General features: G+C 36.7%; 1 protein-coding gene across 3 annotated transcripts in view; it reads left to right on the plus strand.

Annotated features, from left to right (window-relative positions):
* epha8 (eph receptor A8) overlaps positions 1-17208 on the plus strand; it is a 109179-nt gene that overhangs the window by 18896 nt on the left and 73075 nt on the right. For all 3 annotated transcript variants that reach the window (XM_067432269.1, XM_067432270.1, XM_067432271.1), the window contains exon 2: positions 13405-13469. In XM_067432269.1, coding sequence (XP_067288370.1) covers positions 13405-13469 — 65 coding nt within the window. The remainder of the gene's footprint in view (positions 1-13404; positions 13470-17208) is intronic.

Consider the following 17208-nt stretch of genomic DNA (forward strand, 5'->3'; position numbering starts at 1 on the left):
TTTGCAGCATACTGAGAGGATCGATGGCTAGGCCCATGAAAACAGCCTAGACTAATCAGCTTGTTAGCTTAACACAGCTTCATTTGTTTTGTCAATGACATGTATTATTCAGTGTTTCTTGAATTAATTAAACATTGCTGATTTAATTGACATAATGTTCCAATTTCTAAATGAAAAAGTGTATTCAGTATTAGCTTTGTTTTGAGAATAGTGAAATTTCACTGGTATTAGTAGTATAGACTTCTGAAATGTTTATATCATGACAAACCATAACTAGTTTGGTTCAGTTAGGTTGTGGGATGTGGTTGTCACACCCAGAGCCGTCCTGTGTTTTTTTCACGAGGCTAGCATATTTGTCCAATTGATATCAATGGGAGCGCCACATTTTTAAATGGCATGAGTGTAACGAGGTGCTGAGCGCTCAATGTTTTTTCTGGCTGCCAAGAGTTCAACTAACCGACCAATCACAGTGGAGGAGGGGCGGGACAAATACAACACCGACCAACCGCCACATTCTGTTTGAACAATCTCAACAGACAAGAAGCACAATAACAGAACAAAATGATTTAAAACAAGCCAGAGCAAAAACTTTAGATTGTATCTGCATTTTTATATATTTGTGAAATGAGATGCTAGTAACACTTCTGCAGATATTCCGTATCATAGCAAGGGAAGCGTCTCAACTAAAGAAAAATAATAATTGCTGCGCTACACGCAGAATGCTTTCAAGGGCCGACAGCAAGGCGTTTTCAGCTGGCTAAAACACTTTTGGTGGAAATGCTGCCGTAGGGCGATATAACTGGTGCAACCGCACCAGGCCCCGTGTTTTTGGTGCCCAGCAGTGAACGGACCCCCCTCCCCGGTAGGCAATGGTAAACGGACGCATGGAGGGTGGGGACGATGCTCGAAACGACTCTAGTCACACCTGTAAATAACTGAACTTTGTGTGTCTAGAATGGAATAAGTGCTCAGAAGGAGTGACCTGACCTCGTCATTTGACTGCAGTGTGTGAACATTGACTATTAGAAAAGAATAAATAATGATATTTTCCAGGAAGTTACAAAAATGCATTGTGCTTATTGTCACTCCCAGGGCCGTCCTCAGGGCAGTTCTACAGGTGTGACCATACGAGGCCCTGTGCTTAAGGGGGCCCCGGGGTGAACGGACCCCCCTCCCCGGTAAGGGAATGTGAACGGAGCAAGGGATCCCAGAGGGCGAGGGTGGGGACATGTTGGACATGTCCCCCCCCAAATAGAAATGACCATTAGAAATGGCCAAATTGTCCCCTTCAATATTTGATATTCTTGCTGCTTCTCTGCTGTACTCCATTACACACCGCTTTGTTTGTTACTGGGATGACAAAAGTAAAATGTTATTTTTTTAGTATGGTGTGCCTCAGTCCTCCTTACTGTCAAAATGAGTGAGATGGCCAATCAAATCAAAGGTGGCGGGAAGATGTAAGTAGCTGAACATTTCATATTTGACAACTGTTAAAAAAAGATAAAAGCATTTAGCAAACCAACATAATATCAAGTGATGCAAACTACTTACCACCATTTTGAAGATATGATCTTATTAACTGAATTTGTGACAAGAAACGTTTAGCATTTTTAAAATTAGGCAGACGAAAATAAGAGTGAATACATATATATATACACACACACACACACACACACACACACACACACACTGTAAAAAAATATACAAATATTGTTGATTTAAGTTAAAAAAGTAAGTAACCTGGTTGCCTTATTTTGTGAGTTTATTGAAATAAAAAATTTGAGTCAATACAATGAAGGAAATTAGTTTAATAAATAGAAACTCAAATATTATTGTATCTGAACCACATAAAAAATATGATAAATCATGAAAATAACACAATTTGGCATTTTTCACTGCGTCATCACAAATAAAACACAATAACCAAATATGCTTACAAAATATTTTAATAATATTTGAATAAAGGTTGTTGATTCTCAAAAATGTTTTTTATTTATTTCAATGAATTCTAAATTTTAAGGCAACCAGGTAACTTATTTTTTTAAAAATATTTTTAATATATATATATATATATATATATATATATATATATATATATATATATATATATATATATATATATATATATATATATATATATATATATAATTTTTTTTTACAGTGTATATATATAAATATATAGTATACTGTAAAAAATATTAGTTTACTTCATAATAGAACTGGAACCTTAACAGTTTTTTATTTCTTTCACCCGTAATGTCTAAGGCATTGTTACGGCCTTGCCTGACCACCCCTGTGTGTGTGTGTGTGTGTGTGTGTAGAACTGAATTAAGCACTCCTTATTTAACTGCATTGTGTAAACATGGCCAATTAGGAAGGAAGAAATAGTGATATTTTCCAGGAAGGTAAAACACGTCTACGCTGTTCGCTGTGTGTGTTCCTTTCATAGAGTAGAAGAGCAAAGGAGGATCAGTGATTTGACTGATCAGAATGGAGTCAGTCAGCTGTTGAATTACAGCCATATGGATGTCCTGCTTATCAAAAACTTCATATTCGAAAACTGCATCTGTTGATGTTGCTCCATCTGGAACTGGCACAGAAGATATAGAAAGCTGGTTTGAAATGAAATTTCAATGAATTTTGCTCATCCTTTTAAGAAATGTTGAGCCCTTAGCATTGTATTTTCAAAAGAGAAATATATTTAGATTCGTTTGAATAAATGGGAGTCTGATCACTTGGTAAAGTAAAGTAACAGCACACAGAGCTACATGCGGAAGTTAAATATGCCTACTTATCGTAAAATTTTGTTTAAATCCCTAACCTGAAGCATAAGCAACAGTATTAGCTATTAGTGCTGTAAAAAACACCATTAATGTAACACCTTGTTTTGAGCATTGGAAAATGTGCTTTGGATAATTCTATTCAAAGCAAAACAAACAAACACAGATATATATTTAATTCTCTTGTTAATTCCTCCCCCGTTTGCATTATTCACACGTCTGATCATTAAAAATACATTCCAAACTAATGATAAACATTATGTTACTATTCCCATCAGGATGGCATACATATTTATGTCTCATTAGGAAAAGCTTTACATTTTTAGCCCATAATGCATTGTGCTGAATTGCTCTGCTGGTACATTTTTTCAGATCAGTGCTTCATCCTATGCCATTTTATCAAATTGTATTATTTTTCTTCTTCTTCTTCTTCTTCTTATTATTATTATAATTGTTTTTTATTTTATTTCTCTGGTAGTTTAGAAAAGTATATAAAAGTTCCTGTCTCATTAGGAAATGCTTTACATTTATTGCCCAAAATTCATTGTGCTTACTCGCAACAAATTGTTGGCGGTACATTTTATTTATTTATTTATTTATTTATTTATTTATTTATTTATTTATTTATTTATTTATTTATTTATTTATTTATCGGTGATACACTATATTGGCAAAAGAACTGGGACACCCCTCCTCCAAATCATTGAATTCCGGAGTTCCAGTCACTTCCATGGCCACAGGTGTATAAAATCAAGCATTAGGCATGCAGACGCTTCTACAAACATTCGTGAAAGAATGGGTTACAGTGCGCAGAAGTCAATAGCTTCAGATTTCCTCAAGAACAGTGCATAGAGAGCTTAATGGAATGTGTTTCCATATCTGGGCAGCTGCTTCCAAGCCTTACATCACCAAGTGCAATGCAAAGCGTGGGATGTAGTGGTGTAAAGCACGCCGCCACTGGACTCTACAGTAGTGGAGTGTTCTCTGGAGTGACCAATCACGCTTCTCTGTCTATGACATTGTGCCAAGTGTAAAGTTTGCTGGAGGGGGGTCATGGTGTGTTGTTTTTAAAGGGTTGGGCTTGGCCCCTTAGTCCCTGTGAAAGAAACTCTTAATGTTTCAGCATACCAATACATTTTGGACAATTTCATGCTACCAACTTTGTGGGAACAGTTTGGGGATGGCCTCTTCCTGTTCCAACATAACTGCGCACAAGTGCAGAAATCAAGATCCATTAAGACATGGATGAGCGAGTTTGGTGTGGAGGAACTTGACTGGCCTGCTCAGAGTCCTGACCTCAACCCGATAGAACACCTTTGGGATGAATTAGAGCGGAGACTGAGAGTCAGGCCTTCTCGTCCAACATCAGTGTCTGACCTCACAAATGAAATTCTAGAAGAATCGTCAAAAATTCCCATAAAAACACTCCTAAGCATCTTCCCAGAAGAGTTAAAGCTGTTATAGATGCAAACGGTGGGCTAACACAATTTTAAAGCCTACAGATTAAGAATGGGATGTCATTAAAGTTGATGTGCATGTAAAGGAGGGTGTCCCAAAGCTTTTTCCAATGTACTGTATCTTCACAGTTATTTGAATTATAATTGAACATTGCTAATTTACTTTAAACGCTACTTAACTTTCTAAATTAAAAAGTTTGTTCATATACACAATACTTCATACACACAATATACTTCTCATATATCAACTGTACATAAATAAATATTACTGTCTTATTAGGAAAAACTACATTTCTATCAAAAAAAAAAAACATTGTGTTTAATCTCTCTGAGACAGTTTTTATGCTCTCAGTGAGACTTCACACCGTCATTTCTCCGGGCCAGAGCCGCCCTCCATCAATTCTCATGCCTGATAGACGCTTTAGAAAAGACAAAAAGAACCTAAAGTGGAGAATAGTTTTCAGGGTGGAAAAGGAAAATATGGAAAAGTTAACCACTGCCCGTGGGACGTCTCTGTTTGTGAATGAGCACAACTGTGAACATATTTCAGAGCAGGTCGGTGGCTTCTCTATTTTGATGGATAGACACTTTAAAATTACATTTTCTGAGGGGGCAAAAGATTAAAAGATTGTTTTAAAAGGTGTACACCAAATTCCTTCGAGAGATGCTTTTATTAAAGAAAGGCATTCGTCACCGCTGACAGGCATCTCCATGTGTAATTGTGACATGACTTCTGAAACTAGCTGTAATGAGAGACGCTACACGGCTGGACGTTGAGATTAGTGTTGGTAGATTAGTATTTAGTGGTATTTTGAAGATTTATACAGAGGTAATATCTTTTGGCATAACTATCAGATGATATTTTAGGTTTTTATATAATCTGAATAGTTTGGGATCGATGAGATCTTTGTATGTTTTTGAAAGAAGTCTCTTCTGCTCGTCAAGACTACAAAAAATAAATACAGTATAAACAGTAACATTGTGAAATATATTAAAATTTAAGATGCCGATTTTCTATCGTAATATATGTTCAAATGTAATTTATTCCTGTGATCAAAGCTGAATTTTCAGCATCATTACTCCAGTCTTCACATGATCATTCAGAAATCATTCTTATATGATATATATGAATATATATATATATATATATATATATATATATATATATATATATATATATATATATATATATATATATATATATATATATATATATATATATATATATATATATATATATATATATATATATATATATATAAAATTATTATTTTTTAAATGCATATACCCAAAAGTTTGTAGATGTAAAAGATTCTTGAAAATATCAGCATAAATTCTTGGCATAAATGCAACTGGCAGTAATCTTTGAAGACCGATAATAATGATGTTCTCCTTTGATATCATAATAATTGGTAATATATACACATCAGAACAGATTTTTTTTTGTGAAGATTATTGGTTCCTCACACATTTCTTGTTTTACTGATGCATACAAATCAGGTTAGACACTGTTCAGAGATGGTTTAAAAAAGGCCTTGTATTTGTTTATGTTCTATATTTATTATTATTGAATAATAATAATAATAATATATATATATATTATATAATGCAGTGTGACAAAAATGTAAGATTTTGTCATGCTACACACACTGAGTTATAAGTCTGTGACGAATAGCCTCAGAATGTATTTCACTTGCAGTGTCATTGCCAGGGCTCTTCTAGTGTATGAGACGCATTGATATACAGATGTTAGCGCTTCTCTCCTGTAGTGTGTACTTGGCATCACTATTTTGTGAAGCAGCTGTGCTGTCACACTATGGATAAATGTTTAGTTAGTAGCGGGGCTGCTGCTATTTTAGTTAGTTAACGCTGGTTTGTAGGAAGGAGCCAGAGAGAGAGAGAGAGAGAGAGAGAGAGAGAGAGAGAGAGAGAGAGAGGCCATCTGTTCCTACTTTCTGACCCAGTGCTCTCATCAGAAACAGCCTCTCCAAATTAGAAGTCCAATCACTGAGTGCACTAATACCGCTGATTACAACACGTGCTCCCTGCGAGCCAGGGACAGAGGAAGAGAGAGATCAGAGAGAGCTGAAAAAGTTCTCAAAGTAGAAAATTACCCAACGTGATGACATTTAAAAGAAATGGAAAAAACTGTGCACAGACAACCTGTTAATGAACAGAATGAGAGAGGTTCCCTGGAGTACTGGAACGCTTTTACATGAAAAATACAAGAAGAAGAAGAGCTCATCTGGGGCCTGATGTACAGCGCCGGTTCATTAGCTATACGTTCAATTCACATTAATGCATTTAATTCCTTTTTAAAGACAGAAAAGGAAATAAATGCCCTCTGGTTAATTAAGTTTAGCAGCATAAATGTACAGGATATAGCAGCAATCTTTGCTCATCATTCTTGCATTTACATTTACATTTACATTTAATCATTTAGCAGACGCTTTTATCCAAAGCGACTTACAAAAAAGGGGAGAGTAATAGAAGCAACGGAACAGACAAGGCCAAAAACCTGTAAGAGCTGTAAGAAATCTCAATTAATTAGCACAATACACAATACACAATTTTTTTTTTTTTTTTTTTTTTTAAAGACAGACATCTACAACAAAAACTCACGTCCGCACAGTGACGAACACTGGATTTTGATAGCTAAGATAGCTACAACCCATTAGGACTAAGGCTGTTGCCCCAGCTGTTGTCGTTAATGCAGATTCAGTGGCCCAATGGGTTGGTTTTGTATTGTAGCTAAACGCGCAGCAATAGCCATCTACAACAAAAAAAATAAAATAAAAAATAAAACGTTCTTGCAACGGATTCTATAGTTTTGGTAGCACTTTAAGGGATCATTTGTTAAAGTTGGCATGAAACGGAGTTTGTGATCATCTTTTCTTCAGGAATTGATTGGAAGGTTGTGGTTTGCTATTGGTGGATCTCATGTGATTGACAGGTTGTCCCACCCTTTGCGGCAGTAACGCATCATCAGAGAAGAAATATGTAGGTTTTTTTAAGTGTTAAAATAATTATGACAAATTTTTTCCCCCTTTTGAATACTGTTTTTACCAAAGAATGTATTATTGGGAGTAGATTAACAGTGTAAAGACAATTAAAAGGTTTTAAATTTTATAAGCTAGATTATAACCAAACTCGCCATTATTTTAAAGGGGTGATAAATTGAGACATAAACTTTTTTTTCCAGCTTTTGATCTATAAAAGGTCATGGTAATATAAGAATATCCTGTAAGTTTCAGAGCTGAAAACTTCCTTAGTCAAAGAAAAGCTTTAATAGACACCAGGCCCAGAAAACGATCGTGTGCACATCTATGTCATCACACGACGAAACACGGCTCTACAGAATAATATAAGTATGTGTAATTCAGACATGTGCGCGCGGTTCGCTCTTATATCCACTGATCAGGCGGGCCATGTAATACAAAAATAATATTCCAATCAATCGTGGGTGGATGAGAAATAAATCATTGTGTTTGATAAAGATGTTTATGAGCCCTGTGGTCGAGAGAGTCATTCCGGTTGCCGCTTTCTAATCAATCCCTCCCTCATGTGAACTGAACTGACAGCGGCGCATGAGCTCATTAAATATGCAAATCTTATCCAATCCTAGCCGTGGGCGTTTACTTCCAAGTTTCCAGTGCGGCACGCCCATCAAAACCCAGCGTTCAGGAGAGAGCCTCAAAACCAGTGTAGAAAATAGACTATTACCTATTAATTATGATGTTTTTGAATGTAAAAACCACACGAACGTCATTAGTTGACCTCAGACAACAATATATATATACATATATATATATATATATATATATATATATATATATATATATATATATATATATATATATATATATATATATATATAAAAGCCAGTTTATGACACCTTTAAGAATTACAAAATAATACTTTATTTGATCACTCTTTGGCGACTCCAGTGGCCAAGAAATGAATAAAAAACGTTTCCAATGATTTTTGACAGTATTGTCAGTATATGTTTTTGCTGATCGAGAGGATTCACATTTTTATAATCTAAAATATTTGTGCTTTTTAAAACTTTTTTACTCAAATAAAGGTCAATCTGTTATGTCCGTTGCAGATGGCCAGATGCACTGTATAATGATGACAGACACTGCGGTAGTCTGTGGAAATGTCTCTTGACGGCTGTCTGGATAGATTTGATGACATACAGTAGTACTGTTCTACCTCAGTCAGGCAAGTGCTGTTTTGTGAATTTATTACAGTGACGCTATTATACTATTTTAAAGCTTTGGAGTCTCTTGCAGTTAGGTTTACATGCATCCAAGGTCACTTTTCCAAAGAACACTTTAATTTTCTCATAATAAGCATCACCTTGTTTGTCACAGTGTCTGAAATGGTTTGGAAAAAGAATCAGGTCTCTCTAAGCCCCTCCTTTCTGAAAGCATACTGTGCTTTGATTGGTCAGATGGCCCAGTCTGTTGTGATTGGTCGAGAGCTTACAGCGTGATTCGGGCATGAAACATCCATTACGATATCTGAATTTCAGCTCCAGAGGGTTCCTCAGCGCTTCTGTACAAACAGTGATATGAACTGTGATGATGCCGTCAGTTTTACTGGATCAATAATTGCTGCCGTAACGGCGGCACATTTCAAATGTTTACGTGGTTTTTTTTTTAGTGCTGATGAAGTATATTGCTCTTGTAAATACTTGCCTGCATTTCAGTAGTCTAGATCTTTAAAATGCATCCAAATTACAGCGAAGCACAACCGTACGGTGCTGTGCAGTGGTCAAAAAGGATATAAACAGTGAATTTTGAAGTGTTATATTCTTGAAGACTCAGAGATGTGGATTCAGACGGCAATTCAATTACCACATGACCTTGGTGTTAGTCAAAATACACTAGGTAATTCGGCCAGGGAGAAAAACACTGACATTCTGGATTCAGACGGCAATAAAATCCCTGACTAGCCCCTGTCAATGATGAAAATCCCATATGATCCCACGGGAAACAATTACCGTCCGAATAGGGCAATTGTCTACCAAAACAAAAGAAGTGATTGTGAACTGCCGGAAATAATTTGATAGTAAATCCAGTATCACTTCCTGCAGGATCCTGCAGAGGTTTTTAACAAATCTTCATTATGCCAGCTCATGGTCTTCATTGGATACTTTGACCCTCAAACGCTGTAGTTTCAGCTGAGACTGAAAAAGTTTGGTTCGTGTTGTTGACATGTCGAGAAGACGCTGTTTTTTGTGCTGGGAAAGCCGATCCACATTGTGTGCACTTTCAAAGGACGAGGGCTCAGACTCGAATATATGTTAAAATATCCAAGCAGCATTATGTTTACCTCATGGAAATGGAGGCTGTATTCACTTATTTCCGCTCATTTGCATGTGGAATAAAATGATATCCTTTATTTTGAGATAAAATACAAGACAGAAAACCATTTTAACTATAATGTGCGTCTATCTTATTTTTAAACAGATTTAAATAATTAAATAATAATTAGGATATTATTTTCCTGTTATTAAATGAAAAATGCATTTATTCTTATGCTCAGGATCACACAACTTGAGGTGATTTGCACATTCATTTTCACGGCCTTCCACGTGAGAAACTAACTATTTCGAATAGGGCTCAAAACTGTATTCATCTCTAAAACTTTGCTGACCTGTATATGTCCACAAACAGCTATATTACACTTTACATAATATTTGAAAAAATCACAAAAAATAGAGGCACTTTAACATTTAGCATGAAAAAAATTGAGGTCTCTTAACTCAGAACAAGAACGCACTGATAACCCATGTGCGATGTTAGGTGTATACCATTACTAAATAATCCATCGTATTGTCATTTATTATAGTAAGGGATTACTTTTAATTTTTCTATAATTTAATTAAAGTTTCTTCTGATGTAATCGCATTAAATACTGTATATACTAGAACAATTCTATATAAAATATTTGCAAATTTAACATCAAAATGGAGTGTCTAATGTAAAGTAATGAGATACTTTTATATCTCCCCAGTAATACCCAACTCTTCCCTCAAAGGGTTAGTTCAAAAACGAAAATTTAGTCATTAATTACTTACCCTAATGTCGTAAGACCTCCGTTCATCTTCGGAACACAAATGAAGATATTAGTGTTGAAATCCGATGGCTCAGAAAGGCCTTCATTGACACCACTGTCATTTCCTCTCTCAAGACCCATAAAGGCACTAAAGACGTCGTTACAAAGCCCATCTCACTGCAGTGGCTCTACAATCATGGTATGAAGCAACGAGAAATAAATAAAAATAACGACTTATAGTGATGGTCTGATTTCAAAACAAAGCTTCGAACCGTTATGAATCAGCGTATCGATCCATGATTCGGATCGCGTGTCAAACTGCTGACATCACGTGACAATCATGAATCGATACGCTGATTCATAAGGGTTCGAAACTTTGTTTTGAATTCGGCCCATCACTATATAAGTCGTTATTTAGGGGTTTTTTTGCACACAAAAACTATTCTCGTCGCTTCATAAACTGATTGTAGAGCCTCTGTAGTGAGATGGGCTTTGTGTCGACGTCTTTAGTGCCTTTATGGGTCTTGAGAGAGGAAATGACATTGGTGTCAATGAAGGCCTTTCTGAGCAATATCTTCATTTGTGTTCTGATGATGAACAGAGGTCTTACGACATTAGGGTAAGTAATTAATGACATAATTTTTGGGTTGACATGACCCTTTAACACTGTTAAAAACACCATTGCAGTTGAGCCGCGTATACAGACATAACAACAAGTCAAATGCTAAGGCAACAGCAAGCTTGATTTGTTGTTCTGTGGTACCAATGGGATGCTGAAGCCGGTTTGTGTTATCTGTTAGCCGGCACCCGACACACGTCCATGTGGCAGTTGGCATTTTTTCAAATTGAAGGTGACTCCTTGTTTACCCATTTCCAACTAGTTGGGTGCACTGAATGTAAAGCAGGATCAGGGTCTCTGGGCTTATGGGGGGGGTAAAACTGGGTCATGTGCACTTCTCACGCCGACACCTCCGCGCACACAGATGGGCACATCTGTCTCAGCTTCCCGTCAAGTGTCACGCCAGCAGCTCAGGGCCAGACGCGCAGCACCTCTCATGTTTCCCAGATGGATGGGAGCAGGAAGATACAGTTTACCGTGTTTATCTGCGAAAGAAATCGAGCATGATTTGGCCCTCGGATACAGTCACAGAAAAAAAAAGCTTGTTCCATGGTGACCTTGATTCGTACCAAAAACAGGCTAGGTGTCTGGTCATCAATAAAGCCTTGGGGACGGCCCACTGCATACATCAATGCTACGGCTCTACATGCTTCATTTGTGCCCCTGTACATGACAATAAATTATTTTCTTAATCTGTACTTTTTTTCTTGTTTTGACATTTTTCTTCATTTCACATCTACTCCTTAACAAGCTTTGCATACTGTACGGCACTTTGGATCAATTTATATTGTATTTTTAATGTGCTCTTTAAATAAATTTAGTTGTTTTCAGTACATTTTTTTAAAAGATTAGTGCCGTCAAAATCAATTAATCACAATTAATTGCATCAAACAAATATATATGCGATTGGTTGCGATTAAATGATTTGACAGCACTACTAAAAATATTTAGTTTTTATGGTAAATGATCTTTAAAACGAGACAAACTTACTTCTAAAGAAATTAACTCTTGTTTTTAGATAACATATCCAGAATTGAGTTTCTCTTTTTTTTCTTATCCATTTATTTGTATAAACTAGTTTTGTCAAACTAAATATTTGTTTGTTTATTTATTGTTTGTTTTTGTGACATATGGGGACTTTTCATAGCCGTAATAGTTTTTATACTGTACAGACCGTATTTTCCCTTACACTGCCCCTGCCCCTAAACCTACCCATCACAGGAAACATTCTGCATTTTTACTTAAAATAAATTTATCCTGTATGATTTATAAGTCTTTTGAAAAGTGGGGACATGGCCAATGTCCTCATAAGTCACCCTCTCCTTGTAATACCTGTGTCATACCTATGTCATTATACACATTTGTGTCCTCATATGTCACAAACACACACACACACACACACACACACACACACACACACACACACACACACACACACACAACACACACACTCACTCACTCACTCACTCACTCACTCACTCACTCACTCACTCACTCACACACACACACACACACACACACACACACACACACACACACACACACACACACTCACACACACATGCATATAAGCATACATAAACATATATAAGCAGAACATACTTATAAAGAGAATTTTTTTTTTTATGCTACAATCATTTTTTTTACCACAGTTAAAGTGAGTTTTGTCTCACAGTGAAAAAAACAGCAGTGAAAGCATTATAATTATAGACACCAATGTTCAATAAATAATATTCAAAATAATACAACAAACAATTGCACACAAAAAGCACACTGACATTTTTAATTACAATCAACTTGGATGTTTAAGTTATTTCAACTTCGATTATGTTAAACTGACTTAAAAAAATGAGTTGCATCTTGTATAACATATTTATTATAACTTATTTTTATGAGTTAAAACAATGTAAAAACACATGTTGTTTGAACTTATTGAACTTTTTTTTTTTCAGTGCAGTAATGGTTATGAATTCATATAACTTGCCAGAAAAAGTGTTTATTGTGATTTTTACTATTATTACTAATAATAACTAAAATAAGAAAACGTTGTTCAAAACAAACCATATTTCAGAAAAATAGAGCAAAGCAGTCCAACTCGTGCATTTCTTTTTCAGCAGACGTTAGTGTTTAACACTATTAATCCAGCCGTAAAGTGGTTCACACTCATCGAGGGCCATTAGCCAAACATTTAGGGAAATATTTGAAACGGCTGTGGCTCTTGTCTAGGGAGGATGATACTTGTGGCTCATTTGTCCTGTGCCTGACAGATTATATTTCTGTCATTAGATTAGTCTCCATAAAGGTCATGTGATGAGGTCAAAGGTTTTGTTTGAATGACAAGTGTTCCATTTAAGAGAAGATTTTGATGCAATCTATTAAAATATACTCTAATGTGCATCAGTTCATAAAATATGCTTAGATGGAATTTTAAAAAAAAGTTCTTTTGAATGTCTTTGTGACGTGTTTTATTTTGAATTTACAGTGAATCTTCTGGACACAACCAAAATATCAGGAGACTGGGGCTGGCTCACATATCCTTCACACGGGGTAAGAAATGTCTGTCTTCATTAATATTTGTGTTTTATTTCAGTGAAGTGCATAAGAGGAAATCGTTCATGCATTGCGGTTTTATGCCGCTTTGAATTGTGTTTTCCAACATGGTAACTAGTGCTGTGACTTTGAGGTGGGGCTACCTGTTTGCTCGAAGAATGGCTGAGGAAGAGTTTGCAAAATGATTTTGATTTCTTGCAGTTCCGTTGAATGCCTCTATGAACCTGCTCCTCCAACTCAAGCCAGTTCGTTTTCTGATTGGCTAGTTTAGTCGTTTTCAGTGACTGTAAACCTGCGTTCTGCTGCAGAATACATAAAGCAACTTTAAAGTCATCAGGAAATCAAAAATGACCTATTTACTTTATTAATTCACATTACTGGCCTTATTGTTAACATCTGGTGCATATAAATGATTCCAAAGGTCTTTGTAATCTTTCACCAAATTAGTGTGTGCTTACATACATATATCAAGCACACACTCACTTTATCTAATCTCAGTCAGACTTCTCTGTCCCACGTTATTCAACACGCTCATCCATAAAAGAGAGAGAGAGAGACTGAGGTATGTGTGTGTGTGGGTGAGGAGAGGACAGAGCAGGAGAAGAAAAAAGGAAGGCGATGTTCAGAGTTGGCTGCATTTGCATATTCTAATGGGGAAAATGATGCATGGGGTATTGAATTAGCGGCGCACAAAGTGATCTAAGCGCTGAACTGTCACAATTAGCGAGGGTGGCTGTCAGAGGCTGATGGCGGCGCGATGTCCCTTAGAGTGAGGCGCCTCCCCGCCAGGCGACAATTACCAGACCGCGCGACACGTCCCAGCCGCTGATGTACTGTAACAATCCCTCCATTATCGGCTCACATGTTTAACGGTGCTGGAACACAAGTAAAGTCCACAAATCAAAGCAGGAGCGTCTTTCAACTGGATTTGTAAAGGGTTATTTCTACATCATGTTGTCTTTAGTGCTCCGCCTCTGTGATGGTGGTGTGTTGTGGAGAGTTCTCTGGAGATTGTTTTGTTCTGGGTGGTTTTTAAGTGGTTGCTATGATATTATGGTATGGTATGGCTCATGTCCCTCTTTCAGTAGCTCTATTGTGTGATGGGACTAGCGTACACAAGGCGAAAATTGTATGTTTGTTTGTTTGCTTCAACAAGTCACGAGTTTGAGGTAGAATTCATTATATTATTATAATTATATTGTATTAATTATATTATTGTAATAGTTTGAGGTCAGGAATACTGTAAAAAGTTTGGGTAAAAAAAGTTTTATTTTACTTTATATACAAGACACATTAATTTGATCAAAAGTGACCGTAAAGACATTGAAATGTTACAAAAGATTTCTTTTTTTAAATAAATGCTCTTCTTTTGAAATGTATGTAACAAAGAATTATTAAGCAAAAAATATTAAGCAGCACCACAACTGTTTTCAACATTGATAATAATCAGAAAGATTAGAAAGATTTCTGAAGGGTCTCGTGACACTGAAGACTGGAGTATTGATGCTGGAAATTCAGCTTTGATCACAGGAATAAATGACATTTAAAACATATTCAAGTAGAACACGGTTCTCTTAAACTGTAAAAATACTTTAAAATATTACAGGTTTTAGTGTATTAATGATCAAGTAAATGCAGCTTTATTGAGCATAACACATTTTTTTACAGACCCTAAACTTTTGTACTGTGTATACGCCTCAATGTAATTTTTACGATTCAATTCAAACCATGCATTATGTGCAGCTGCTAATAAAGTTACACGGCAAATCCTATTTTTACTCCAGTTTGGTGCATAGTAGGTGTTCAGTTTGGAGAGAGAGAGAGAGAGAGAGAGAGAGAGAGAGAGAGAGAGAGAGAGAGAGAGAGAGAGAGAGAGAGAGAGAGAGAGAGAGAGAGAGAGAGAGAGAGAGAGAGAGAGAGAGAGAGAGAGAGAGAGAGAGAGAGAGAGAGAGAGAGAGAGATTCTGAATGACTGTACAGTCATAAAGCTGCACAAATGAAATGGATTTCCCCCCGTTGCAGAGGGCACATTTACTACGACCTGAAAGGTAGAAAATGGGACATACATAATTCACTGAAGTGCGCTTTCAATGCAAGTCAACAAGCAGTAACGCAGTAAAACTGCCAGATAACGAGCATCCGCGTTTGCGGTTGCCCTCTAATTACTGTTTGTTAAATGTATTCTCAGCGAATAATGCAAACTATTTACTTGAACTTTGCCACCGTTTTTCGTTCGCATCCACTCAGTCACATAAACACTGAAGGCCTGGAACAGCGATTAAACCGCCTTGTGGGAAGCAGGCAGTTATTTCTTCTTCTTTCAACTGTAAAAATAATTTCCACAAATAGATTATGTTAGCATGCATATTCGCACTGGCACAGCAAACACCTCCTCCCCAATTATTACTTGTCAGCTAGCTAAAATTAGTGGCGTACTTTAACAGCTCGGCATTAGTTAGTGTACCTGTCTAATGTGACTGCGGCGGTCCCCGCTGAAATGAGCCCCGACAAATGCATCTCATTTACACGCCGCAACGCTCCGTTAGATGCATAAACTCATGTTTGCTTCTCTAATAGCTGTACTTTAATTTTTTTCATGCATCCAACTTCAGATCTGTTGACTCCAAAAAACGAATTCAGCCAATAGGAAAGTAAAATAACTAATTAAATGTTTTTAAATATCTCACTTGTTTCATATGCCTCATATGCTGGACAGCAATGAGATTAAATGGAGAGCAAATGAAGAATATTTTTTGTTTATTTTTTCCTGATTAGAAAAAGCCAAAAGTAAATTCATATCCAACTCATATCAAAAACTGTGCTCAGATTTGTAAACATACCAAAGACTTCATATTGAGACCTAGATAGACAGACAGACAGACAGACAGACAGACAGACAGACAGATAGATAGATAGATAGACAGACAGACAGACAGACAGACAGACAGACAGACAGACAGACAGACAGACAGACAGACAAATATATAGGTGGAAAAATGGATGGACGGATGGGTGGACAGACATGCAGTTAGATAGATGCATGGATGGATGGATGGCAGAAATATAGAAAGATAGACAGACAGACGGATGAATAGACAGGCAGATGGATGGACGATTATAGATAGACAGACAGACTGTCAGACAGATGGATAAATAGGCAAATGGTTGGATAGTGTGTGATAAATGATAGATAAATAGATGGATGGATGGATGGATGGATGGATGGATGGATGGATGGATGGATGGATGGATGGATGGATGGATAGGTGAATGGATAGATGATAGATATATAGACAGATAGACCAATAGATGGATGGATGAATGGACAAATGGACAAATGGACGATAGATGATAGAGAGACAGACAGGCGGATGGATGAATGATGGTAGACAGACAGATGGACTGTCGGACGGACAGATAAATAGGCGGTTAGATGGATGGATGGATGGATGGATGGATGGATAGATGGACTATAGCTAGACAGACAGATGGATGATGATAGATAGATGGACTGTCGGACGGATAGATGGATGGATGGATGGATGGATGGATAGATGGACTATAGCTAGACAGACAGATGGATGATGATAGACAGATGGACTGTCGGACGGATAGATGGATGGATGGATGGATGGATGGATGGATGGATGGATGGATGGATGGATGGATTTTTGACTTTTTGATGAAACTTTAATATTTATTATCAAATTCACAAAGACTAAATGATCGGGGACGTG

The sequence above is a fragment of the Pseudorasbora parva genome, chromosome 22 (genome assembly GCF_024679245.1).
Source record: "Pseudorasbora parva isolate DD20220531a chromosome 22, ASM2467924v1, whole genome shotgun sequence".
Taxonomy (NCBI): domain Eukaryota; kingdom Metazoa; phylum Chordata; class Actinopteri; order Cypriniformes; family Gobionidae; genus Pseudorasbora; species Pseudorasbora parva.